General features: G+C 45.6%; 1 protein-coding gene across 2 annotated transcripts in view; it reads right to left on the reverse strand.

Moving 5' to 3' along the window:
• The window catches only part of LOC114937463 (uncharacterized), a 157,869-nt gene that overhangs the window by 15,713 nt on the left and 116,309 nt on the right, over window positions 1-25,847 (reverse strand). The window contains exons 3-4 of one of the 2 annotated variants that reach the window (XM_085485074.1): window positions 25,314-25,446; window positions 4,032-4,144 (exon numbers count right to left, since the gene is read on the reverse strand). In XM_085485074.1, the coding sequence (XP_085341200.1) occupies window positions 4,032-4,122 (91 nt within the window). In that variant the 5' untranslated portion in view covers window positions 4,123-4,144; window positions 25,314-25,446. Of the gene's footprint in view, window positions 1-4,031; window positions 4,145-23,637; window positions 23,978-25,313; window positions 25,447-25,847 lie in introns of those variants that run through there. The other variant, XM_029310911.2, reaches the window with a different exon arrangement.

Consider the following 25,847-nt stretch of genomic DNA (forward strand, 5'->3'; position numbering starts at 1 on the left):
CTCGCGAGGAGAGTCCTCCCGTTTCCTCTCGGTCTCAGCTCGTCCCTCTTTCTCGCAATTGTCTAGCTCCCTTCTCTCTCTCTCTCTCTCTCGCGACCCTCTTGACTCCTCTCTCTGGCGAGGATGTGTCCCGACCTGACCCGTCCCCCTTTCTTCGCGAACGCGATGCTATTACACTCCGCGCAGAAGAGCGCGCGCTCGCTCGGGTTATGAAATCATCCCCGGCGGCCTTGCCTCGCGAAAGTTCATTACCATCAACCGCACACGCTCCGATGAACACCTGGCACCGCAGCCGGTGTGGTGTATTGCGTGCACGAAATTCTGCATTACGCATATATCTCCTCCAAGGTCGCGGTTTCCTTCGCGCGCTTCCTGGGGTCCGACCTAATCCTCTGATGAAAAAGATGATGGAATAATTTCATCCCTAGAATAGAGGAAATAGCCTCTACTCTCCGAATAAGCGGAAACACCTTCTTTCGCGGTCACGCGAGAAATGTTACGTATAATTTTATCGAAGCGAATTCCGAGATTACGGAAGAGTTTTGTTTGTGTATCGGACGCGACCGTTAATGCCAATGTCACGGCGATCGAGAATGTAACGCCGTGGAAACCTGGTCGACCGGTTTCTGGCGTAATACGCGCCTCCGTGTTTCTCTAGCGTGCCGGTCCCCTTCGAGGACAATCATAAATTATATCCTCCCAATCGCGCGGGAACCAGTTCATTGCCACTTCCTATATTACGAGACGCGAGTAGTCTTGGTGTGCGCCGGCTTAGGTCCGGTAATGAGAATAATTCCCGGACGAAAGAAAGTGCTCGTTTCCGATAAGGGACTCGAGAGATAGAAAGAGATCCCTAAACCGCCGCTGCACGAGGGAACAATCCCTCCCAATTTTCCGAAATGGATCAACGCGACTGATTTAATCCGCTCGCTGACGTTGCACCCACGCGTTCCGTTAGATCCTTCGTCGGATGACCGCCGCTGACCTCGCCACCTCGGTAAGTAGTCAAGAAGGTACACAGAGAGAGAGAGAGAGAACAGAGACGAAGGAGTGGAGTCCTCTTACGACGTACCGGTTACAACAGATCCTTTCTATACCCTCTTATCTCGCCCGAGAGCTCTTCCTCGTCTGAAATGTATTCGCGCTCTCGATTAAAAACGCGTTAGATCGAAACCTCGTTGTGTTCAGCTTCGCTCCCGAATGCAAGGACTCTAAGGACAGATTCATACGGTTTAATCGATAGACTGGATTCGTAACCTTTTTTTAACCGTCTAAAACTCATTTGCATGCACATACTTGTTGATCGGCTTGCACAATCGCGTCTTGTACACGAATATTCGAGTGCGCTTAATAAACGCGTAACTGTACGCGATCCCACGTAACATATATCTCCCGGCGCATGCATTTTTATGCACTCTCTGGTTGCGCTGTCTGGATTCTCTTCCGCGACGGGTTCGCCGCAAGAGAGAGAGAGAGTCTGATGATGCTTGACGATAACGACACTTTGCCAAGCATTAGGCATAAATATGGAACGCCTCGGGGGTCAGGTGCGACCCCGTACGTGGACCGTAAGTGGTGAACGGTGAGGTACGCGGTCAGTGACATCCCGACGTGGGCACGCCGAGATTGACTACACCTCGAGGCTTTACAAGTTTGACCAGAATTCACACAGCATCGCGCAGTTGCAGAGGAACCGCTATGCGAACGGACGGCTGTGTGTCGAGACGCATCCTTTTTTTTCCCTCCGACTTCGAATTCCGAAATTTACTTCTCCGACTCGTATCCGGAAGATCTCTCTGCCGCGTTTTTTTTTTTTTAATTGTAAATAAGGAGAGATGGCCGTAGGAATTAGACAAACTCTCGCGAGAGGATGTAATTATCTTAATAATCTTACTGAAGTAATTATCGATGATACTTTTTATTTTTGCCAGCTGCCGTCCATTTCTTGTCACGCATAATAAAGATCTCGCGTAAACACGTAACAATTTGATGGGCACGAGAAATTGCAAGGGTCGATCGTCGCTCATAATTTTTCACCGTAATGCAATCTGATGCCCGTCAAGTGGATTCCGATAATCTAAGAAACGACAGATCCGAGAAGTTACAAAAGGATAAATTTTTTTCTCCTCGATGAAAACCTGTTACCTAGTTCGAAGTCGGCGATGTTTCTGATTTCCTTTGAATGCGAACGTCTTCGCGTAAATGCTCGCTGTCACAAGGAAGATACATAATCCAGTAAACTTGTCCGCCGTCTGATGGATCGCCAGCGATCGAAGGCGTTGATCTCGATCGTCCTTGCTGTCTGCTCGAGAAAAGCTCGAGAAACAAATAGGAAAAATAAAGAGGAAAAAAAAGATACGAGTGCGCGCGCGAGAGAAAGAGTCGCAGAATCGCCTGGCTATTCCAAGGGTGAAAAAAAGGAGAAGAAAAAAAAATCACAGATCGAGAGAGAAGGAGAAAACACGCCGAGTGAGTCGCGGAATTCAATCGATCCCGTCCGTTTAACCACACCTGCTGCTCTTCGTTGAAGCACCGACGGCCGATTGATGAAGGGGAGAAGCAAAACTGACGCATCCTCAATAAGCCTTCATTGACGATGCAACGTTTTTGCGCGTGTTCGTATCGTGTATTTCCGAGAATGCTTCCCTCTACCTATCGATCGATCGATCGATTGATCGTCGTGAGCGCGCTTGGCGCGAAATAGATTCGACTTCTTTGCGTACCCTTTTCCCTCGACCGCAAGAGATTACTTTCTCGAATAACGAATTACCAGAGCGATGAATCCACTTTTTTTCCTTCTTTTCGATGCATCGAAGTTATACGTTTTACGAATTTGCGGTCGGCATAATCTCGCGCTATCGCCGTTTTTCTATCCACCCTGGAAATAATTCATGACACGACAATTTAAAGAGCCCGTTTCCAACTCGGCTCGCCTTGCTCCGATATATCGGTAGCTATAGGACCCGATCTATAGAGGAGTATCCAGGCGTTATACCGTTCGAAACCTGCTTGACGTAAAGGGAAGAAGCGATACTTCGCGGAACGAGGTCTCACGGATAGGAAGGAGACGCGACCGACCGCCCGAAGGCGACCTGAGAATGACCGAAGAACGAATATGGTGTGCCAGGTCCATGGGAAAGCACCTTGGGCCCCGACACAGCCGGTGCCAGAGGTGAGCATTATGAGGTAATGCTCTCTCTCGGTCGCCGGAGAAGAAGGGAGGCGCACGCGGATAGGTTCGACGGCCTGACAGAACGTGGCTCGCTCATTCAAACATTGGCCGGCCGACTATCCGCGTTAGTCACACCAGGGAGAATACGAAGAAAGAGCGATCGCGGAAGTGTGCTGTTCGTCTCTCTTTCTCTCGGATTTTCAGAAATTAATTTCAACGCACGGCGTACACATTCACGCTCGATTTAGGCTTCTCTCGCATATCTTTTGTAATCTCGAGAAATGACGCGGCACTTGACTCTCTATCTATCGTCCGAAGAAACGTGATAGAATCGCTCTTTCTTTCTTTTTTTTTTTTAACGTCGTTCGAAAAACTAGACTCTATCATAAATTTCTATCGACAAAACATCTCCGAGTTGCGAGAGGCTAATCCCATCTTCTTCATCGAGATTACTTTTACTCTCTTTACTCTCCATTACCGCGATATCCGACTTCTTGTAGACCTTCTCTGGTGGAAGAGAGTAAACACAATATAGATGGAAACAAAAGCGATTTCTTTTTTATTTTTTTTATACGAATCGAACATACTTTGCCGCATTTACGGATTGAGGAATGTATCCGGATCGTAATCCGCCTTCCACGAAGCAGAAATAATCCGATCGCGTCTTTGGACGAGCGAAAATATTTCTTTCCCGCCTGTGCCTCCCATTTCCTCTTTCGTGGGAGTCCGCGCGTTCACGGTCTTTCTATCAAATAAATGACTCACGTTTTGTACGGCGGCTCAAGCGTGTCCGAGGCGTCGGAGCCAGACGAAAGAAAGGGAGATAGAAGCGTACCGAGGTATTTCTGCAAAAACTTACCAGAATGCGTGGATCGTGATGCCAGCAGTAGGACGGCGGCCAGCCAGAGGATTATCCCGCGTCTACAAAGCGCGGCGCTCAACGCCGACATGTCGGCACTCTTCTTCCGTACCCTAAAACACGTAAATAATACTTTCGTTAATTTGTGTTATTCGTATAAATATAAACTGCAAGTCTCCAGGTCTCTCGCACGTTGCTTCGTACATAGTAATCAAAATACCAGCCGATTCTCAGGAATTTTATTCAAACGGAGGAAGATCAAATCGTCCGTTTATTATCATCAACAAGTGAATATTAAATTAATCTCGAAACGTAAACACGAATGGCATCTGGTATCAGTCATCTCCTCTGCATTATGTGACAAATGCAATCGTTCCGGATTACTAAAGAGCTCGAGGTTAAACCTACTCAGACGGCTTTGCGCATTTTTTCACGTTATTTATATACGTCTAAGTTCAATGAACCATTGTACATACGCTTATCTACTCTATCGCGACCCGGCTTATCCATCTCGTCGCGCGACATATTTTGCCACATAATTATCGTCTTGACTTGACAAATCGAACCAGATGTATCTTCAACACTTTGACACATTCGTGAATACGTATTAATTAAATTGTGCATATCGCTGTCTTATATAGTCGCTATATCCAAAAAAAAAAAATAAATAAATAAAGAGTTAAGCGGTTGATATCTAGCGACAGTTAATCGATGTCGGGGTAGAATCCCCTAAGGTGTACAATATATCACGATGTCAGAGTCAAGACGCCGCGGGTTCGCGACGCGAGAAAACACTTGCGACGTCGCGGCGGGAGGCTAAATGCGATTCGTCCGTCTACCTGAAGCGCGAACCGGCTACGAGAGAGGCGTGGGTGCGTGGGAATGAGCACGCGTATTTGCACGAGAGACCGGCGCTGTTGTGTGCTCAACCACCTCCGTGAGTGCGTGTCCGGTTGCCGTGGTTGCTGGGTCTCGGCGCGATGCCCTCTCGCTTGATAAGGGAGCTAGAAGAGGTACGCGCGAAAAAGAAGGAAAGATTCGTAAGAAAAGTTTTAATTTTCCAGCGAGAGCGCGCCATAAAATCGAGCGCGCAGCACCGGCGTTGCATCGTTACATTGCACGGAGAGAAGATCGTATCTGCAGGGTTCTTGACCGAAAGAGATTACTCGGAGAAGCCAGCCGGAGTCTCTTGACTTCGCCGGTAAACGCTACGATAGATGAGGAAGGGAGAAAAATAAGAAGAATTTCCCGCGCGCACACAGGAAGAAAACTTTGGCGAAGCCGGCGGCGCATACCAGCCGCACGACAGCGGCCTAATACAAAGCGGTACCGAGAGATAAAAGAGAGAAGCGCACGCGCGCGCATAGGTAGTTTCTCTTCTACCTGTCGACTTCATCTTTTCCTCTACGTGTATATTTCCCCTCCGCACCTCTACCCCCTGCTGCAACACATCTACCGGCAGCTCATTGTAATCCGGAGAAGGTGAAGGTGAAGAGAAGAAGAAGAAGAAGCGATGTAAAAGAGTCGCGACACCTAAACTCGCGCTCACTCGTTAACGTTCGTTTCATGCTAGCCGCGTTGTAAATTACCTTCCGACCGATCGTAATGAATCTCGCGCCAATGGATAAATCCGCGAGATATTTCTCGACGCGAGAGAGAGAGAGAGACTAGACGTGCCAATATGAACCCGGCAACGGGGATTCTTACGTCACTGCGTATTCACGGTATATATACGGTCCATTGAACGAGGGAATTCGGTGAATGGGCGCATACCGTCGATACGGGCACGCATCATGCTTTTAAACATCTTTAGCTCTCAAAGTACTCGCAGTCTCAAATCGCCCGAGCACTGTGCAAAATGCTCCGAGTCGCGCTCGCTCTCTTGTGGATTCCTTCCGCGAACCTTCCGAGTGAAATGCACGCTGCGTCGTGAAGCTGTAACTTCTTTTATTCGCGGTTGTAAAACAGGACTCGCTCGTAACGTCTAAATTTGCATGGTCTAGATTTTTATTTCCCATTGCTTGTGCGCTTCCACCGCTACGATCTACGTGCGCTATAATATTTCCTTACTTCTATACAGGTATGCGCAGCTTTAAAGCTAGGTACTCGAAAAATATTAAGAATGCATTCTGAATTTCTAACTCAGATGTGTCTATTCAGACGAGGAATTTTAATACGTAAAGTCTGTTGGAGAAATTTAAATATAATATTTTAGCGCTCATTTTAACGAGCAATTAATTTTCGTCCGCGCCAATTCCAGTAGCTCCCGATAGAGTTGCATCGCTCTCGTATCACGTTCGGTACGTGCGTGACACACGGGTCGCGTTCGCAACCCAGAAACGACACACCCGTGCGGCGACGCGTTATGAATGGAAATATCGGTCTGACAATGTGGCCCGGCTCCATTCCGTTCCGCGTTCGTCTCCTTTGTCTCTCTCTCTCTCCGTCTCATTCCATCGGCACGATCGGCATTCGCGTCAATTTATCCTCCTTAGTCGCCAGGTGCATTACTTTCCATCTTGCTCCTCTCCAGGAGTACCAGCAGTAGGCGCGTCCGTCGAACCGAGACTAATTCCACTTGCGCTCTCGACACGGCCACCGTGTCTCGGGGTGCATCGCCTTTATAAAGCGCATCCGAGTGCATCGTCGCGGAGTTTGTCGCGCCGATAAATTTACGTTCGATCCGGCCGTAATTGCCCCGGCGATGTGACATCTTCCGGTTGCAGCACGCGCGCGCGATCATCGATCGTGCTGGTGCTTACATATGTGTGTATGTAATCAATATAATCGTCGACTCTCCCGGACTCTCCTTTTAACTCGAGTGGCTCATCGAGCGCCCGCGCTCGTAACGGGACGCTCGCTCTCCCTCTCGGATTAATCAATTATATTTTACGACGGTTAAATAATGAGAGATTGCTGGAAATAGAGAGAGAGAGAGAGGTATTTTCCGATTCGTCGGATCGCGGCGTCTGAAAGTAATATTTCATGCTCTGAATCTCCAAACACAAATCTCGATTCTTTTCTATCGCACAGATTCTTTCAAGCGTCAGTATTAGATCTCGTTGATCGATTTTATTTGGGGAGCTCTCTTTTATAAAATTTATTAAATTGAAGACTTTGATATAATATAAATATAAAATCAGATGAGAAAAGGATAATAAGAGTCAGACGCAGATATTAGCTTTAAATTCTTCTTTAATTATTTTCAACGTTTCGAATCAAGGTACGTGAATTTTTTTATTAATCGATATGCTAAAAAATAATTTTGTTGCACCTAGCTCATATTATTGATCCTCTTCGTATCTGATTTTTTATTAATATTATTCAAAGTTTCTTGATTCAACGTTGACGCAAAAATATCGTATAGAAAGAATTTTGACAGGACACGAATCGGCCGGATTCAAAACGAGGAGAGAGAGAGAGAGAAAGAGACACGCTCAATTTTACTTTCACGCTCATCACAATAAATGATGTTGGTCGGACGAAACTCGGAATGGACGAGTAACACGCTCTCGGCAACAACAGCGAGAGCGAGCCGCGCGTTCAACGTCACGGCGAAGTAAGGCGAACGCCTCCGCTCTAATTAATCCACTAATTAATGCGTCGTGATTATCCTGCGAGTGGTTAACGCGCGAACGTATTACATCCTGGCTCGCGTTCACGCTGAGGTAACCATCTCTCGTCGACATAATAACAGTAAGGATCGCTATCGAGCTCCTGCAACCGCAACGGGATATACCTTTTCGCGTGCGGTTTCCAGCGCCGCCAATAGCGGACACCATTCATTGAATTGTGGATAGCGGCAAATTAATTGTTATTAGTATTCGCGTTGTTCGTGGCCGGTGTCACGGGGTTAGGTCAAGTTCAGAGGCTAGTCCGCCTTGTCCGCGCTTAGGAACGAGAGATAGGTAACGATAACGATCGTCTCGGAGAAGAAGGAAGAGAGAGAGATAGAGAGAGCTATCTCGCTCGCCGGAGAGATAACAGCCGGTCGTGCGATAATTGCGGCAACATAGGAGTTTGGCTTGTATATTTACGGGAGAGGGTACGGAAAGGCGCAGCTCTCTCGAGCTATAGATGCACCCACGGGGCCCGACACAGAGGCCGGGGTTGCAGGCTGGTGGCAGAGGTTCCGTTACAGCCCAGAGGCTGCGTTCGTTTACCATTACCGTGGAACGCGGAATATGATTACCTTCACCTGAGAACAGACTTATACTAGCGCGAGCGACCGCTAAAAGGGGACCGTGGGCGAAGTTCGCGTCGTGGATGCCGTGTCCCGGTTTACTCCAAGTCGTTCGCTAATCAGATTGGATCTGGTCGGATCGACCGACTTTTCGCGGAATCGTTCTGAATCGGCTCGGATCTGCATACAGAGCGATATTGTGACGTTTTACCATCGTCGTCGCCACGTGCAGCTAATTTCATCAAGCGTTACGCATTATGCAAATCCGCGGTTCGATAATACCCCATTGGTATGCGTGCATGCGTGCGTGTAGTTTATGGTACGAGAACTGATCGCGCGATCGCGTGACATATCAATTTATAGGGAACCGTATGTTTAATCTCGCGCGCGAGAGAGTGTCGAAACTCTCCGGGTTCGTGGTATTCTGAAATTGATTTGTACAACTGCAACATATATATATATATATATATATATATATATATTGTTTTATTTATGATGTCCCGCGCGCGCGAGTAATGGCACGCTTAACAATTTATGACAACAAATGGCCGGCGACTGAAAGCGCGTACTTCCGGTACTTGGTTCGCGTAGGTATCGTACGAGTCAAAGGAGAGGGGGATGAATAACGGACCTGTCCGCCTCTTGTAAAAGGGATATCCGATGCTCGAGCCGCCGACGTGCTGCTTCATCTTCTTTGAGGACTACGCGAGTTTCGACGACTAAAAACCTGATAATTGACAGCGCGAGTGCTGGTCCATCTCGACCGCTTTATTGGCATAACAGTATGTCGGTCCAGCGTGCATTAATAATGCCTCCGTGTCCTTGAGAGAGCATAGAAGCAAACACATATATACGTATACGCGTCTATGTCTATTTAATTTGACATTAGAAATTTCTGAAGCGGAAAATTGATAGTTATTTCAACATATTTAATATTCAAATTATCGACAAAAGATTGTTTGCTGATTATTACGACGTGAGAATTGAACGAAGAAGAGAAACGAGCGATTTTCCTAATCTAATAGTAATCTAATCTAGTACCTCGAGACGTAGAAATAAGGCTTGATTAATGCGAAAGAGGTAGACAACTATCGATAAAATCGTTGTGCCGAGGGAATAAACGAGGAATCTTTGAACGAGTATAAAATTACATAGCCGCGTACAAAGAAAATCGTGAGAGACACGGTCTTTACTTTGTTGCCGGTACTGTACGATGATCTCTGGTCCTTAGCGGGACACGATGCAACAGTCGTAATTTCAGTTCCGTTAATAGGAAAGGCGCTGTGAATGCCGAGAGAGAAAGAGAAAGAAACGAAGGAAGTTAAGAAGGAAGAATTCGCGCAGGACGAATCCGCGTGATATCTGTCGCGACGAATCTCTCGACAAACGAGCCGAAGAAGAAGCCGAAGAGCGCGTTATAGAGCTCTCGAGTTGTTCGCGAAGACGCGGCGTTTTTAGCTCACGGGGTGCAAACGAGGTCGAAGGAATCACATGATCGAAGAGGCGATTATTGTACTCTTGTTGATGGCAAATGACTCCGGATCGCGAAACGTGGAACGATAAAGTTCCATGACCTCGCTATCATTACAAGTATTTCCGACCTCCGTTCCGCTTAATCCTGAGAACTCTTCCACGGTTAATTATGACAATTAGCGGATACGTCTGTGTTGTATATACTCTTCTCTCTCTCTCTCTTTCTCCTTCTTTCTTTGTCTCTCTACGGTATGATCGCACACCGAGTTTGGTCCCCCGAAGAGGCGACTTCCGCGTGCCAGGTAAACTGAACCTGGCGAAAGAGTTTGTTACGCAATTGTCAGCGAGAATCGAATACGCGTTTTCCATCCAACAAGGTCCTCGACGATTACGTATACGCATATCGTTGAAATTCGCGACGAGGCTGCGATCATTATCGGGAGAATGTTCGGTGCACGGAACGCCCGTGTTTGGAGTTACCCCAAGGCGATTATATTGCGAGGCAAGAGACCATCGGGTATTCATTACGCTTAATGACCTCTCCCGAGGCGCGCGTCTCGGCTCGACTCTCGGCGTAGCGAGTGCTTTTGGGCACGAACGAGAGGAACGTGAGGCGGCGGCACCAGAGAGAGAGAGAGAGAGAGAGAAGAGGTACTCTTGGAACAACGGGGTTCGATTACTCAGGGCCTCGACGTTCACACGAGGGTGCTCTCGAGCAACAGGTCAGCAACACGTACACGGCCTCTATTTATAGACCTACCTGGGCTAGAATTACGCGCCGCACCAGGATAAACCACCCGGACTCCTCGTGTTCCTCCTCGCGGAGGATTGACGGACGCAACCCTCTTCTCGGCCGTATTTAGGCTCCTTTCGTATCGCGCCTTATCCGCTGCTAATTTTTCAGAATTTCACGTGCGATTTTTTTATTTTAGTTTCGCGGATCTTTCTGGTTTCCAAATCTTTGCTCCAGTCATCATCGCGTTATAAAATATATCTGTAGACTTGATTGAATTAATTCGTATAAAGTTTTGCATGGGAGAGATATTAAAAAAAATTCTCGCTATTTATTCCTGTAAAATAATTCCTCCCAAAAACGAGAAAAACGAGTTGAATACTTCTCGTTTGCGTCGAAATATCTGGGATTTAAAAATAATCCCCATTCATTAAAAATTAATCCTGCATTTTTAACGAACTCGCACTCTTATTCCAATTTTCGATTATACCAACCGTTCAATCGTGTGTTACGAGAGACTCGAGAGAACCAACCGCGATACTGTCTACTACCATCCGATTGAAACGTCCCCTCTGTCGATCGATCGGTCGTTCTATCGATTGCTAGTTCGCTCGACAGCACGTAATAACGCGCATTACCGCAAGATACGCTCGTTTCATCGATATCGTAATACCTCATAGAACGATGTATCTCTACCTCGCCCACAACTTCACGAGATACGCATCTTCCTCGTTTTTTCTCCTTCTCTTTTACTCATCCCTTTTTTTGCCACCTAAACACGTAGCAAATAAATATACACATTAGTATCGAAATAATGTTACAATTATATATATATATATATATATATATATATATATATATATATATATATCTCGACATATTCCCAACTTTTCTGAAATAATTATAGAAACTAGTTTTTGTTAACAATAAATGTTTATACATATTTATAGATTTTTACTCTGCGAAATAAATAATAATTTGGTAAGATGAGTACGAGAGAATGAGACGTTTTGCTCTCGATCGTAAAATTTCACTAATAGCTACTAATCTTGGTAAAATATGTTAAATATATGCATCGTTCGTTTCTGAACGTGCGAGCTCCGAGCATATGCTCTCTTTCAAACGTCCCTCTTGGACTATTGCATTTATATTTACACTCGCTAATGTAAGGTACGCAATGAGCCACCATGCAATTAACTAGACATTATTACCGCGCGCATAACTCGACTGCAAGTTACTTGCAATTCTTTGCGTCCGTCCAAGCTCCTGCGTATATCTCCGATGTGTATCGAGGAAAAAAAAGCTAATGAAGGTGTAATCTCATCTTACTCGCCCGCCCGTCATGCTTTCAAGTTTCTTAGTTGCTACGAGAAACCTAGGTACGCACTTACACCGTTCTTCGTTTCCTCCTTATTCTGAAAAAAATTTACACGAGGCTAAGCAGCTTCCGTTCCTCTCTCTCTCTCTCTCTCGTTTTATCTATCCCCTTCCGCGGTATTTAAACCCCTCGCTTATTTCAAAACTTTTCATTTCATGGCGTATATCCCTCTGGTGGCTTATTTAAGTCGGATTTCAATTTTTCTTCATTTATGAAGCGCACATTTATGTATACATTATCCTGTGATATTAAAACTGACATAAAACTTCCAAGGGCTGTGATATCCTATCTTTTATTTTTTTTCGACTGTTGACAAATGATTTTACGACGTTGCTGCTTCCTTTTCCACGTTGATAGTCTTTTCCTGTTCGTCGCGCCATTGGCCTCACGAACGGGCCCTTTGAGAGCAAACCCCACGGAACAAGCGGCAAGTCTCCAGCGAGAAATGCCACGCTCGTGTAAACACGAGGAAGGCCTCGGGAATGCAACGACTTCTTCACGGATAATCCATAAGTGGCTGTTTTGTCCGGCACGTAGCGCCCATTCTTGCGCGAGCATTTTCATTGCGCGTGTGCCCCGTTGCTAAGTATTGTTTCCGTGAATGTAGTTACACGGCGTTTAAGATATTACACGCGGTGCATTCTTCATTTTTTATTTCGCCTTTCGTCGAAGATCTACCAAGATCAATCTTGCGAGAAAAAAGAATCGCCGTCTCGTCGCGATTAAAACTATAAAAGTATAATTAGACAAAAAAGAAAAGTCTTCAAATCTTTCGCCGTTGTACACAATGTATCAACAAAATGAGTCGATAAATCGTCTAAGAACATGGGAGTTATTAGTCCCGTACTTTCGTTCCGGTGAGGCAATTACGTCGATGAGGAGTACATTAACCGGTGGATTACCGCGCAAGAAGTTTATGCGAGATTGAAAGCTGATGCGCGCCGATGGTAAATTATTATATACCACGCGTGGAGTAATTGTTAATCGAGGATCGTCATCGGGGGACGATCGGAATGGTGTCGCCGTCACATTTATTGGCAGGATCAGAGAGAGAGAGAGAGAGAGAGACCGTGTCGCGAGAGTAATCACAAAGTTTAGGGCGCGGACTCTCGATCGCGCCAGTTTCGCATCAGGCCGCGTAATAACAGGAAGACACGCCAAGATCACGGTAATTAAAACACGGTACGTTATAATCTTCAGCCCATTAAAGCCCATCAATTACGGGCGCATCCCTCCCTCAACGAGCGCCGAGAGAAGCCCTCGTCTACGAGGCGCATAATTTTCTCTCTCGCTCTCTCTCTCAGGATGATGCTCTCGCGATAATGACCGGCGGGATGGACCAATGAGTTGATAGATTCTTGGAAAGAGGCGCGCGATTTAATGGAGTCGAAAATTCCGACGCGATGAAAATCGATTAGAATTTCTTTCCTTTTTTTTTTTTGCGCGCGCGCGCATCTTCGAAGATACCATCCCCCATTGCACGGTTGGCTTAATCATCAGTGTCGTCGCGATGATTCTTTTGCAGAGTCGCTCGATCGTGGGTAAAATTTCAACGAGTACGCGCTCATCGCGTCGATGAATATGTAAAGCAAGCCGTCGTAATTAGCCCTGGAACAATATCGTCGATCTGAGATTCCGAACGTTCAACAACGGTATCCACTTAATTATCCTAGGAACGTAATCGCGGCCGTTTAATCAAACGTGTATGTAATATCGTCGGCGAAAGGGAAAAAAAACTCCGGTATATCCTGTTAACCCCGCAGCGGAATGAAATTCAATTAATCCCGTGTATTCTGCTTTACGCTCGAACGTCATCTCGATACCGATAAAACGAGTGATATATTATGCGGCGAGTGTAGCTATGAAAAATTTCGCTCCTAAAGCGGGAGATATATATATATAGAGAGAGAAAGAGAGAGAAAGAGAGGAACAATGGCTCCGGGTGAATCTGACACCGGCCGAAGGCGTGGTAACTCAATGAATTGCGTTAATATAACAGACATTTCGAGCCTACGGCACATTTGGAAGCAAATTGATACTCCTCGTTCCCATTCTCATTTCTCTCCGAGATAGATATCCCATAGCATGTTTGAATACACTCGACTGAAATAAAGAGAAGTAAATTGCCGCGAGATGCTATCTTTCCGCGTTCCCCATGTTAATCGTTCTCCAATTTCCTCCGAAAGATGATGGAAGGATCATCCTCGAATCGAACGGGGATATGCAGATTAATACTCGATTATTCCCGCGCCTAGCCGATGCAGCCTCTCTCTCTCTTTCTTCCTTCCATCGTTGTTCGCGTTTTCGCTAAAAGCCGGTTCGTCCGCTATCCACCACCGCCGCGATATTATTGGTTGCCTTAGCCACAATCTCAAGAAGCGGCGGAAATCGCCCGTTATGAGGAGCACCGGTGATTAATTATTATGCAAACTAGCGGTACCGACATTCCCCGTCCTTTGGCAGTATCGAGGCAGAGGATGCCGCCGCCGTTCGATACTCTCTGGACTCTCAACACCGCTCTACTATACGAGCTTTCATCGCCCAACGCTACCATCAATCCATCGCGTGACGTTAGCCTCTCTGTGGTTAGGCGTCATTTCGCACCTCCTCAAATGAGAAGTGTTCCGAGACAAGTGGCAGGTCCGTAGACCGCGATCTCGCGATTTGCTCCGATAATTGTCTCGGATAAAGAGAGAAGTGAGACACGTTAGAGAATATATGTGTAAACAGATTGTCTAGCACCGCCGTCGACGGAATTTGCCGTCGTCATTCCTCTAGATTAGCATACGCAATATAATAAAAAAAAAAAAATATATATATATATATATATGTATATTTTTCAGGAAGAGAGAAATTTCGCTCTAAAGCGCACTCCATACTTATGTCAGCTTATGGCTTATATAATACGTTACGTTAGATGAAATAAAATTTTTCCCGGATATGTTACTTTGATCGCGACATTATAGAATCTCCGCGGAATGACGAACGCAGCACACGATTGTTTATACAATCGGATAGTAGCCTAAGCGTATATATAGCCTTCCGACGATTTCAAAATGTCGATTCCACGTACAGTGAATTACCTCACGGCACTCTCGAGACTTCTATCTTAACGTCTCCTCGAATCTCGACGAAGTATATAGTGGGAGGATTTGAGGATGAGAAATATCGAGGAACGATCGTGAGTAAGTAATCGCAAATATTTGCCGACGCGCTCGAATGTGCGGAAACTGTCGGTCGCGTATATATACGTATAATAGCTCCCTGAGAGATACTATATGCGAGACAAATAATTGCCAAATATAACGAGCCTGAGTAACGTCAACGTATACGTATTTCCCTTCCTTCGTATTCAGTACGATAATTATCAGCGAACGTCAATGACGTCTCGACGATGCGAGACGTAGAGAGATATCCCGTGAACCGCGTAAAAATTCATAATTCTCGAGAAGATAGCAAAGAAGCGATTCGCACGAACCGGACGTGCCTTATTAGCATGATAATTTTCTTGATGCGAGAGAATTCATATATAGGATTTCTTCGGTTTTAATCTCCTGCGTCTCGCCTATCGGTCTATCCGGCGCTCGTAATTAATATTCCCAAGGAGATTTGAAAATCTCTCTCGATTACCGCGCGTCGCCGATATTCTTTTCAAAACGCATACCTCGCGAGAGCATTCCTCTATCCGGGGCTCTCTACCCTCCTTTAAACACAGCCCATCTCGGCGCGCAGGTTACGCCCAGCAGAAGCGCGGAATCTCATGCAAATACCCCTGGTGCATCCATCGCGTGTACACAAGTCCCTGGAGTAATTACAATAATAATGGCAGTCATAACAGAGCGTGTCCCCCCATCGGAATCGCTCGCGCGTGGGAGCAGAAGTCTTTCCTTCATCCCTCGATGTGTACACATCGGGAAACTCTCGAAGCCGGTGTCTCATCGCTGGCGCTGTTTGCCTTGCGTTTACACGGAATCCCTGAAACACAGTCGAGTTTGCTTTGGGTGCGGCGTGGCACGACGCGACGCGACGCGAAGCCGGAAAAGCGAGATCCTTTAACAAGTCCGAGGGGTGCCACGCCACTTAGCGAGGAATCGGTATTGGGCAAACACGCCAATGCGCCATGGGAAAGTTTTTTCGGACTTTAGTCGCATATATAGTGGAAGCATTCCGCGTCCTCCTTCTGTCTCTCTCCGAGATCGCGAACGGTCGATTCAAAGAGAGAGGGAAACGATTAGCAACAAGTAACATTGTAAGTCGCATTGATTTGTGATCGCGTATTATTGTTACGGTGAGTGATTCGGAAAATCCGACGAAGGGTAACCACGACGGTCAGATTTCCGCGTAACATCGAGGTGAAGGAACCATAATGACGGACGCGAGGGCAGGAGTTTAAAGAAACGGTGATTCTGTTCCCTGGCAAAGGGAGACACCTGTGCGCTGTCTGGGCTTTACCGAAGTAACACGCTCGATGACCTTAGCGAGTCACGATACTGATTTCTTGTATGGGGATTCCAGATCGCGACATAACGTCCCGACTGGGAAACCAGAACGAGGAAGTGTAGAACGAACGATTGCTGGAAGAGTCTCAAACTTCTTGGAAGAGAGTCGGGTGAAGGTATCGCGATTTTTATATCTCTACAATATATATATATATATATATCATTATTTAATTAGAAATTTAATTTAGCCTCAAAATGTTATTTCATATCGTTCTTTCATAGTTTTGCTCCAAGATGAAATTAGCACAAGCGATTTTTTTTCAATTAAAATATAAAAATTCAGAAATAAAATTCTCTTCGCGAATCAAGCTTTCGTACAAGATTCAGCTACAAATGCAGCCTCAAGTGTCAAAGGATCGATGAAGTAGAAGAGCTTGACGACCATGTTTGGCTCGTACTCGAGCTATACGATAAAACATCGTTGTGACCTGTGCCCGACTATGGAGGGACACCTTCGCTTCCCTATATATAAATAGTACAATGGAGAGGTCGCAAGGGAAACGGCAGTAAAGATTATCGTCTAGTCCGAGGGAAAAGGGAGGGTAGGCACAGGAAATAATGTAACGATGGTAAGCCGGATGCAGGGACCACGAAGAGCAACAACCACCACCCGGTGCAGCAGTTGGCAGCAGAGTTTGTCTTACTTGGTGTAGACGTGAGATATACGATCTCTTCTGGCCGCGAATTGCGTCTTGTCGACGACCCACGATGCAAAGTGATTTTATTTGATAATTTAGATCAGTTTTTATCCTAGCGAGCGTTGTCGATATTAAAGCTAGAAAAGAATCACGGTATCGAGTTCTTGATTTAAAAATGTACTCGATGTTTATCATCGCTGAAGGGATATCCCGGATGATGGGTCATTGTGGAAATCGCAATCGTATGATGATTGCTCGGAAGATCGAGCAATCGCTGGCTACATTTCTCAATGATCCTCAATTATAATGGGGGATCATTTCTCTGTGAGATATATACCTATATGATTAGTGAGTGCGTGCCTGCAATTGAAAATGAACAGGTTACATTGATGTCTTTATCGTAAGTATGAAGAATCGAGATGGCTTAACATTTCGGGGACAAGGTCCTTTCTCTCGAAAATCAATATTGCGCGTTCCATCGCTGTCAACTGGACGCGATCTATGATATGGAAAAGCTATAGAAAATGCAGCGAGACGAAACGAAATAAAATAAAACGAGCGAATGCGCGGCGGATGAGGAGGAAACGAAGGGAAACGAACGAGAGAGGAAGACGAACGCGCATTGCTACCCTTCATACAAGATAGAACGACCGAGGAGGAGCCGCAGTCTGTTACTATCTTATTACAAGGCTCCGTAAATGGTCTTCATCAAGGTAAAACCGTGTTCCACTAGGCCGGCGTTTCCTCCTGCTGTTCCCTCTCTCCTCCTTTTCGCGTTCTTCTCTTTCTCATCCTTGCCCCCTTTTCCTCATCCTTATTTTTTTTCTCCTTTTTCTCTTCCGTGGCGTTCGTCACGGCGGCGAAGGAGTCGGCGAAACCAGCGAGCGGCTCCGAAGAAACCGTAGAGACTCCTCTCGCGAGGAAAAACGAGAAAGGGAGAACGAGAGAAGTTGGTTCGACGTTATTAATCTCGAAATGGCCGTCACGCGCAGCGACGGTCGTGGCTCTTGCACACTGGAATAGATGGATCGAGAGTACGGACGCCGTGACTTCCAGAGTTCATTCTTCACGGTCGAGCGATTTTCGCCTGTGTACCACCGCGGCGGACGATTAACGATTGCGCTCGTTAAGCGACAGTTTGTTGGTTTTTTTACCCCTTTTTTCTTTTACGGGCAATCGACGCAGGAAGTATAAGTATGAGGAAAAGTGTCGCCGACACTCGCCGACGTTCTTCGTCGAAGACAGATGGTTCTAATAAACTTTGTTAACGACAAATGACAGGAGGAAAGAAATCATTTTTTAATTCGACGAAAATATCGAGAAAGACGCGACTATATAAAATATTCAATCTGAGAAGAAAAAAAATCTCACACATTTTCAATTTACGAATCGTTAGGGAAGAAAATAGAACGTGACGCGTTACATCATTTTCGATTAGAGTCTGGAATATCTTTATCTCTCTCTCCGATTGCCGCGCAAAGGATAATCGTGCGAATATTCCGACAACAATCGTAGGAAGTTGCTGGTAGGTGGAGGACCACACGGGATTTCCCGTGCGTCACGGTCACGCTCTATTTTGGAATCTCTGTTTTCTTTTCGCGTAATTTTTCACCTTCCGAATAATCGCGCGGAACATATATATAATATATATATAGCGTTATCGAATGTTAGCGATAATACGATCGTGCCACGCGGGCGAATTAGCCGGCTAATTACTAACCGCACGACGGTAACGAACTGAGAGCGCGGCTGATCGTTGGGACGGAAAATTTACCGTTACACACAAGAACTCGATTACCAATGGAGATTAATTCTCGATATCGGGCAGACATTAGCCGCTCCTCCTCTTCCATTCGTGAGAGAGCGATATGGACGGACACACCAGCGGCGACTCGAGCTAGGAAACTGATATTACGATCTTCTAATGTCTCACGATATTACGTGGAATTCAAGTCAACAAGTACTCCTCGATGGTAAGAATACAGTTGCCGAGTTGTCACCTATAATTTATCGCAACCGGGTCGACGTTACGAATTATTTGGCGGATAAATCGCCGGTAAGTCGCGACGACTTGTCCCGTTGATTCATAAAGAGAAAGAGAGAATACACAAGACAGAACAGAGAGGCCACGTGTCGCCAAAGAAAAGAGACAGACAGGTCACCGACCGGTTCCCGGTGACAATTCTGACGGCCGACCAACGCACCGGCCATCAGGTATTCCTACATTATTAGCGAAACTAGGCCAACGGTGCAGGTTCACTAAACCACAACGTAAACTGGAGTACCTTTGTTTTCGTCTACGCCCCGCGGTAGAGCCGTCTCTCAAATATTTCAACTGTCGACTGACTAATCAAATTCGATTGTGCGAAATATATTTACATACCTTTTCTCCGGATTATTTTATCGCAATTATTAGCGTATCGCAAATTAATTTCTAAGAGCAAATACAATTTCTCATTTGTTGCATAAAAATGTTCATCGGTTTCCTGATACATTTCATCAAGATATAATCTCCTATCCACTTTATTAAGCTTAGCGTTAATTCTATATTAATCGAGACTGCGCGCCAGTTCTTGTGAAACGCAAAAAAGTGCTCCGATAGCATTGAACGAACGGGAAAACGGAACCGCGCCTATGTCCATCGATTAGCGTTCTGAAAACCGTTCGTGCGGTCGTGCACCATACGTGAGACTAGGTAGCGTGGGGACGATTCGTGCGCGCATTGAAATTCCCTCCGATCTCGCGGAGGCCGAGTAGCCGATTTTTATCGAGTACACGACTATGGTTACCGGACGGCACTCATAAACCGCATTCGATATCGGGGAACGGTCCAACGCGCGCGGAATAAAAACCACTCGACTGGACAGGCACATTCGCGGTATATTTCAATCGGGACGAGCCGCTCGGACATCGAGGGGTCCTTTCGACGAACGAAATCAAGTGACGAGACGAAAGTGGTCGATAAGAGCGTCGAAAAAAATAATTAAACGCGAACGTTTCACGTGACAATATATTCAATGATGAGAGAAGTTTCTCCTCCGCAAATTTTCGCAGTCGCGATAATCGATATGAGCAAGAGGCTCTCATACATGACGAGATTCAAATTCTTGCGTGTCTGGAGCAACTCGTCGACCAACAACAGACAAAGAAAGCCGATAATTTATCATTCATATTCATATTCGACGGCCGAACACGTCAGGCTTGATTTATTCATCCGCGCCGGCAGAATGCACTTTACTCAATTCAAATATCCAAGTATTTTCGTACATTCCTATTTCGTCTTATCAAGTTTCATTTCAGAACATTTCGGGTCAACGTACTGCGGGTCAACTTGCCAAACTAAATATCTATCCATCGCTAAATTCGGCAAAGACCGAATCGGATCTCTTGTCGTACGCGAACGAAGAATCCGACGTGTTCGATCGAATCTGTCAGTTTATTTCGCAACAAGAACATGATGAAGTGCGACGGATATGCAAGGCAATATTTTTATATGCACGTTGTTTGTCCAACGCGCTGTCCTTTTATAACCGGAGGCCGACGGCCGTCGGAGCGTCTACCTTGGCTCTTTTTTTTTATCCGTAAAGCTCTATATCGGAAAGATTATCGGCTCAACATCGATCGATCGCTTTGAGAGCCACGCGAAGCGTCGCCATTCAAAGTCCGGCGACGGTCCGACACGCGCCTCGTCCTTTTGAAACTTATTGTAGCGTGTGTGTGCTCGTGACGAATACCCTACACTCTGTCTCGTTCGACAAACACACACACACACATACGCGCATGGTTCGTCTCGTTCGTTTTTACCGTTTTGCGAATATCCGTGCGATTCGAGCGCTCGGTCAACCGAGGGCCTAAAACGGGTCTGACGAGAATACATACGTTTCACGGGCCATTTAACGATAAACTACATCGCCGCTTTGATATTTCGGGCGATTAATTTTACTTGGTTAATTTATTTTTATCCGATCGATGAAAGAATATTCGTATGCATATGTTATCCCCAGCTCGATTCATATCGGGTTTCGAAATCGCGCCTTGTCGTATAGAGATAATTTTTAACAATTACGCGTGTATAATTTGATAAATATGAAACGCAATAGGGGGAAAATATCAATGTAAATAAATGAATAAATTGAAAACATTGACATCTATCAAAAGTGTGCAAATAATCAAATATTAGAAACATGAGAAAGATTTCTCTCTATACGTGGAGAAAAAAAATACATGCACCAGCAAATCAAAACGCAGTATAAAATGCAGCGGAGATGCGGATAACAGTACCAATGCATTAGGGAAATAGCGAATGTGTCGTAACTGAAGAAGTGCGCGACACAGCAACTCGCCGGCCGGGTTGATCGCAAAATAATCATCTAGCGGCTTAAGGAGCTCCCTCTTACATTTACATTGGGCCGACACAAACTTCGGATTCCCTCTTTCCGGTTATTGCCCTTTTCTCAGCTTGCGTGTCTCTCTACCGCCGTTTCTTATTTACACTTTATTACCACATTTCATTTTCGTCATTCTGTCTAATAAGCGCGCGAGCTTCGCCGCAGACACAAGTTGGTCTTGCTAATTAACGTTCAATGATGAATACATTGTTGGCGTGCGTATTTTTTCCGGTATTTTACTTTATTCATAACTCTCTCTTTCTCGGAATCCGTCTTTTCTCATGAAAAAAATTTAACGCACGTCAGACCTTTTCGCATCTTTATTATCCTCTCTAATTGTCAATGTTAAACAGAGATTATGAGCGATTGTGTGTCTCAAATAAAAATAAAAGTTTAAGTAAAGACTCTAAAATTGTGAGAAAGAGAGAGAGAAACGACGGGTTCAACGTTACGGTAGCGATAATGATAAGACGCTTAAACAAGCATCTCCGCGCGAATCATCAGTATGCAGCATCTTTGCGAGGAATCGCAGCGCGTTTATCACGATCGATATGCAGAGTTAACTGTTCATCGGAAACCATCGCGCGCGCGTTTTCCGCTGAAAGGCGATTTAATATATCACGCCCGTCGATCGCTCGAGTCGCGAAGTCGAGCTATCGGACGCACGTCGACCGTGACGGATTCGCAAGGAATTCCTTTTTGCGAGGATGAACAAGATTGCCTCTCGCGTCTTCGACGAGATCGTCCGTCAAGAAAATAGCAACGTTCGACCGCGAATGTAACAGCGGTTGCACGTGTTCGAACGAGGCGCCGCGTCATGCAGAACTTGATCAGATGATGATCGTCGTCGTCGTCGTCGTCGTCACTATGGTTTCCATGAGATTGGGAGAAGAATTCGATCCGCCGCAGGAATGTCCCGTTTATTCATCGCGCGCGTCTATCTCTCTTTTTGTCATCGTCGGGGCAGTTCACTACGATATACAAAGAAAGCCTCCATAGATTCCCTCTAGTTTACATTTTTCCTCTCCGTTATACTCTGTGTCGCTCTCTCGTATGAGGGGACTCGCGGTCCATTATTCCTATATACCTAGTATATTTCTGTGACTCATTATGTAGGATCGCGTGACCTCTTTTTCAATTTTTCCCGCGGCCGTCGTTCAGAAAAATTTTATATACCCTTTCGATCTGAATTGCAGACAGGTTTCCCGATTTTGGAAAAAATTTTCCCAAGAATCTTATTTGTTTTGTTTAAAAAAATGTCAAAAATCTTAAACAAATTTGATCAATTATTGTATTATGTATCTCGGATTTCTCGTATAGTATATTTCGTTTCATATCACATCATCTTCCGGATATGCGAATTTTCAGGATCCTGCGTATCCTCTGGATTGGAACGGAGGCCTTCTTGGTATTCACGTATCGACGGTGTTTGCCTCGGTATTCAGACACTGTCTCTTAATTGTACGAGGTGTTCGTCTGACTATCCTTCACGACAGCCAGTCGACACGCATACCTATAGAATACGTCGCTTTGAATTATTTAGGCATCATCGGCCAGTCCTCTTAGACTCAGCTCTCGGTTCATCTTCGCGCGAGAGAGAAAAGATTAATATTCCATAATCATTACCTTTAATCTCTTTTCTTACTCATCAACCGCGACGTACGCGAATCAATTTATACGAATACGCTCGATCATTCTTAATTGATATTAATGAAATAATCGTAAGTGATATCCAATAGAGAACTGATGGCCAATTTTAATTTTACATTTACAACAGACGAAGATAATAAAATGATGTATCTTTTAATATAATTTTTCTCGCAAACTAAATATAATTTCTGTAAACTTCTCGAAAAGAAAATGTATTCCTCAAAGTTAAAATTTTTGGTATCCTTTAAAGCAAACGAATCGCACAAATGAAATCTTGTAATCAGCAACACAGAGTATAGAAAATCTTTCTCGATTCATCGGAGAAAAAATTACTTCACTATTATCCTTCTCGATAAACGATAAGAGAAATGTATAAATTTCCGTGTACAAAATTTCAATAAATCCTCCCCTTTCTCACATCTCCGGATCACTTTGAAATCGGGACGTTCCCTTGACGGCGCACATCATCACAGTCCATATAAAAATCCACGACAACGACGACGCGACTGACAGAGATCAAGACGCAACGTTATATCCAACCGCATGCAAAACCGAATCACTGCTCTTGATCACTCGATGTCACCGAAGAAGGTGGCGCGAGATCAACCCGCTTCCGTCACTTGTTCACCCTCGGACCCGAACTAAATACTTCACGATCACTTACCTATCCAGCACGGTCGTCGACGGCGGACGACCCTGACGGCTCGATGCGACGACGTGGTCCTCTCTCGACGCACGATCGACGATTAGTTACTTGGCACCGCGAGTCTACCGTACAGTTATGGAACCGTATTATACGTGTTTGCTCCCCGGAGTCGCGATAGTCTCTCGAAGGGAATAGCGGGAAAGCTTTTCTCTCGCCACCCTCTGACGAGCGTGTGCGAGCGCTTTACTCTCTCTCTCTCTCTCTCTCTCTCCCTCTCTTGCTCTCTTTAGCTGGCCCCTCAAAATCACCGCAACACCACACCGAACAGAAGTGAACTACTCGTGCGCCGCCGGTTCACGGTACCTTAAATACCTTGGCAGCCGCGCCGCCGCCACCGCCACCGCCGCCGCCGCCACCGCCGCCGCCACCACAGCGCAGGCAGAGCACACCACCACCCGCCACCACCGCCGTCGTGCGGCTCCCTACCTTAAACTCGCCCCACGCCGTGCGAGCGGATTGGCGGGGGAGCAGAGCGCGAGGCGATGTGTACCCGCAGGCTACACACCGGAGCATCCTCTCTTTTTCTCCGCTTCTCGTTCCCTCTTACGCGCGCGCAAACTCTCTCTCTCTCTCCTTCCCTACATCGTATTCCGTTTCTCCTCTCTTCTCCCGTTCCGCACGCTCTTCTCATCTTTCTCTTTTTCGTCCCCTCTTTTTCTCAATGTTCGACCACCAACGGCACGTCCGCAGGACTAACGCGTGTAACATCCCAAGGTAGCGGCGCGAAATGGAAGGATATCCTTTTTGCGCCCGCCGAGTGTCTTTTCCGTCTCGCTGGATCCTCGCGACTCCACGCGGATGTGCCTATGCATGGATTTGTCGCAACCTAGACGCGCCGGGTGTCATCGTCAGCGAACGTCGAGGAGCACCGATCGGTCGCAGCCGCCGCGCTGGACCAGCGATGCGCGAATACGAGTGCGCATAAGCGCAGGAACTGCGGGCTGCGCCCGTCCTGGCGCATTCGCGCTACGCGCGTCGACGCGAGCGTATCTGTCGCTCGACGTCCGCTGAGAGATGATCGAAATAAGATCCGAATAACGCGAAATGATCATTCATTTTTGTGGGAGAATTTCGTGCGAAAACAATTTCCTTTTCTCTCTGATTGGTTCGATTATTACCGAGAGACATTATAGAATCATAAGATCGATCAAAATTAATATTGATCGCTAGTGATGAAAATAAACTTGGCAAACTTGATTTCGACGTGACTAGCAAATTTTATTTAATTCTTTCGCGACGTTTCGATTATTTGGTTGTGGTCCTTATCAAGTGAAAATTCCATCAAATGTTTCGTTGACGAAACATCATAGCGATGGGACGTGTTCCTCTTTTAACTTTGAATTATTAGTTTTAAATGAGATCGGTGTGATGTTGCGTTAATCTCAGTTTAATTGATGGGATTTTCACTTGAACCAAATGGTCGAAACGTCGCGAAAGAATTAAATAAAATTTGCTAGTTACGTCGAAATCAAGTTTGCCAAGATTATAGAATCATGTTAAAGCTTGTCCGGGGATTTTTGAACGCATTGTCATTGGGAATTCGATTCGCTGACTCACTATCGAAATCTGACGAATCGAAAGTTGGGTCTTCGGTCGTTCTGAGAAAACAATCTTACGAAACTGTGGACTCTTACCTTCATTCACCGGCGTCATCGAATGTGTCGCACGAAATGACATTAGCCCATATAGATTGTCCTCTTCTTTCCACATGCTCATTAATCGACCGCCTGAAGGTCGGCAAATTCCGTAGACTCGCGGAGCCATGTCCTGCGAAGAAAAAAAAGCTCGTTTTAAAGATGATCTCATCGAGATTGATCAAAAAACGTGTATATATAATAAAATGTTTTACAACTCGCAACTATCTAATTGCGAATCGGTGGTCCATCTATTACATATAGATTAAGACTGACACATTAATAAGCTATAAATTATTCTAACGGCACGTGGAGATACCATCGCGTCCTTCTCTGTTTAAGGAAAGGTATTCTCATACTTTATATACCGAGGTGCTCTTTCGTACACAATATTCATTTGATTATATCGCTTGCAGGATCTCGATTCCGCGCGTTCCCTCTCTCGAAAAAAAGAAAAGAAAAAAAAAAAAAAGAAAAAAAGAAACGCACGAAAATTCTCCCAACAACCAGATTATTAATTGTCAGCGGTTGCCG

This window comes from Nylanderia fulva, unplaced genomic scaffold (assembly GCF_048542155.1).
Source record: "Nylanderia fulva isolate GAGA-0341 unplaced genomic scaffold, ASM4854215v1 Scaffold34, whole genome shotgun sequence".
NCBI classification, from domain to species: Eukaryota; Metazoa; Arthropoda; class Insecta; order Hymenoptera; family Formicidae; genus Nylanderia; species Nylanderia fulva.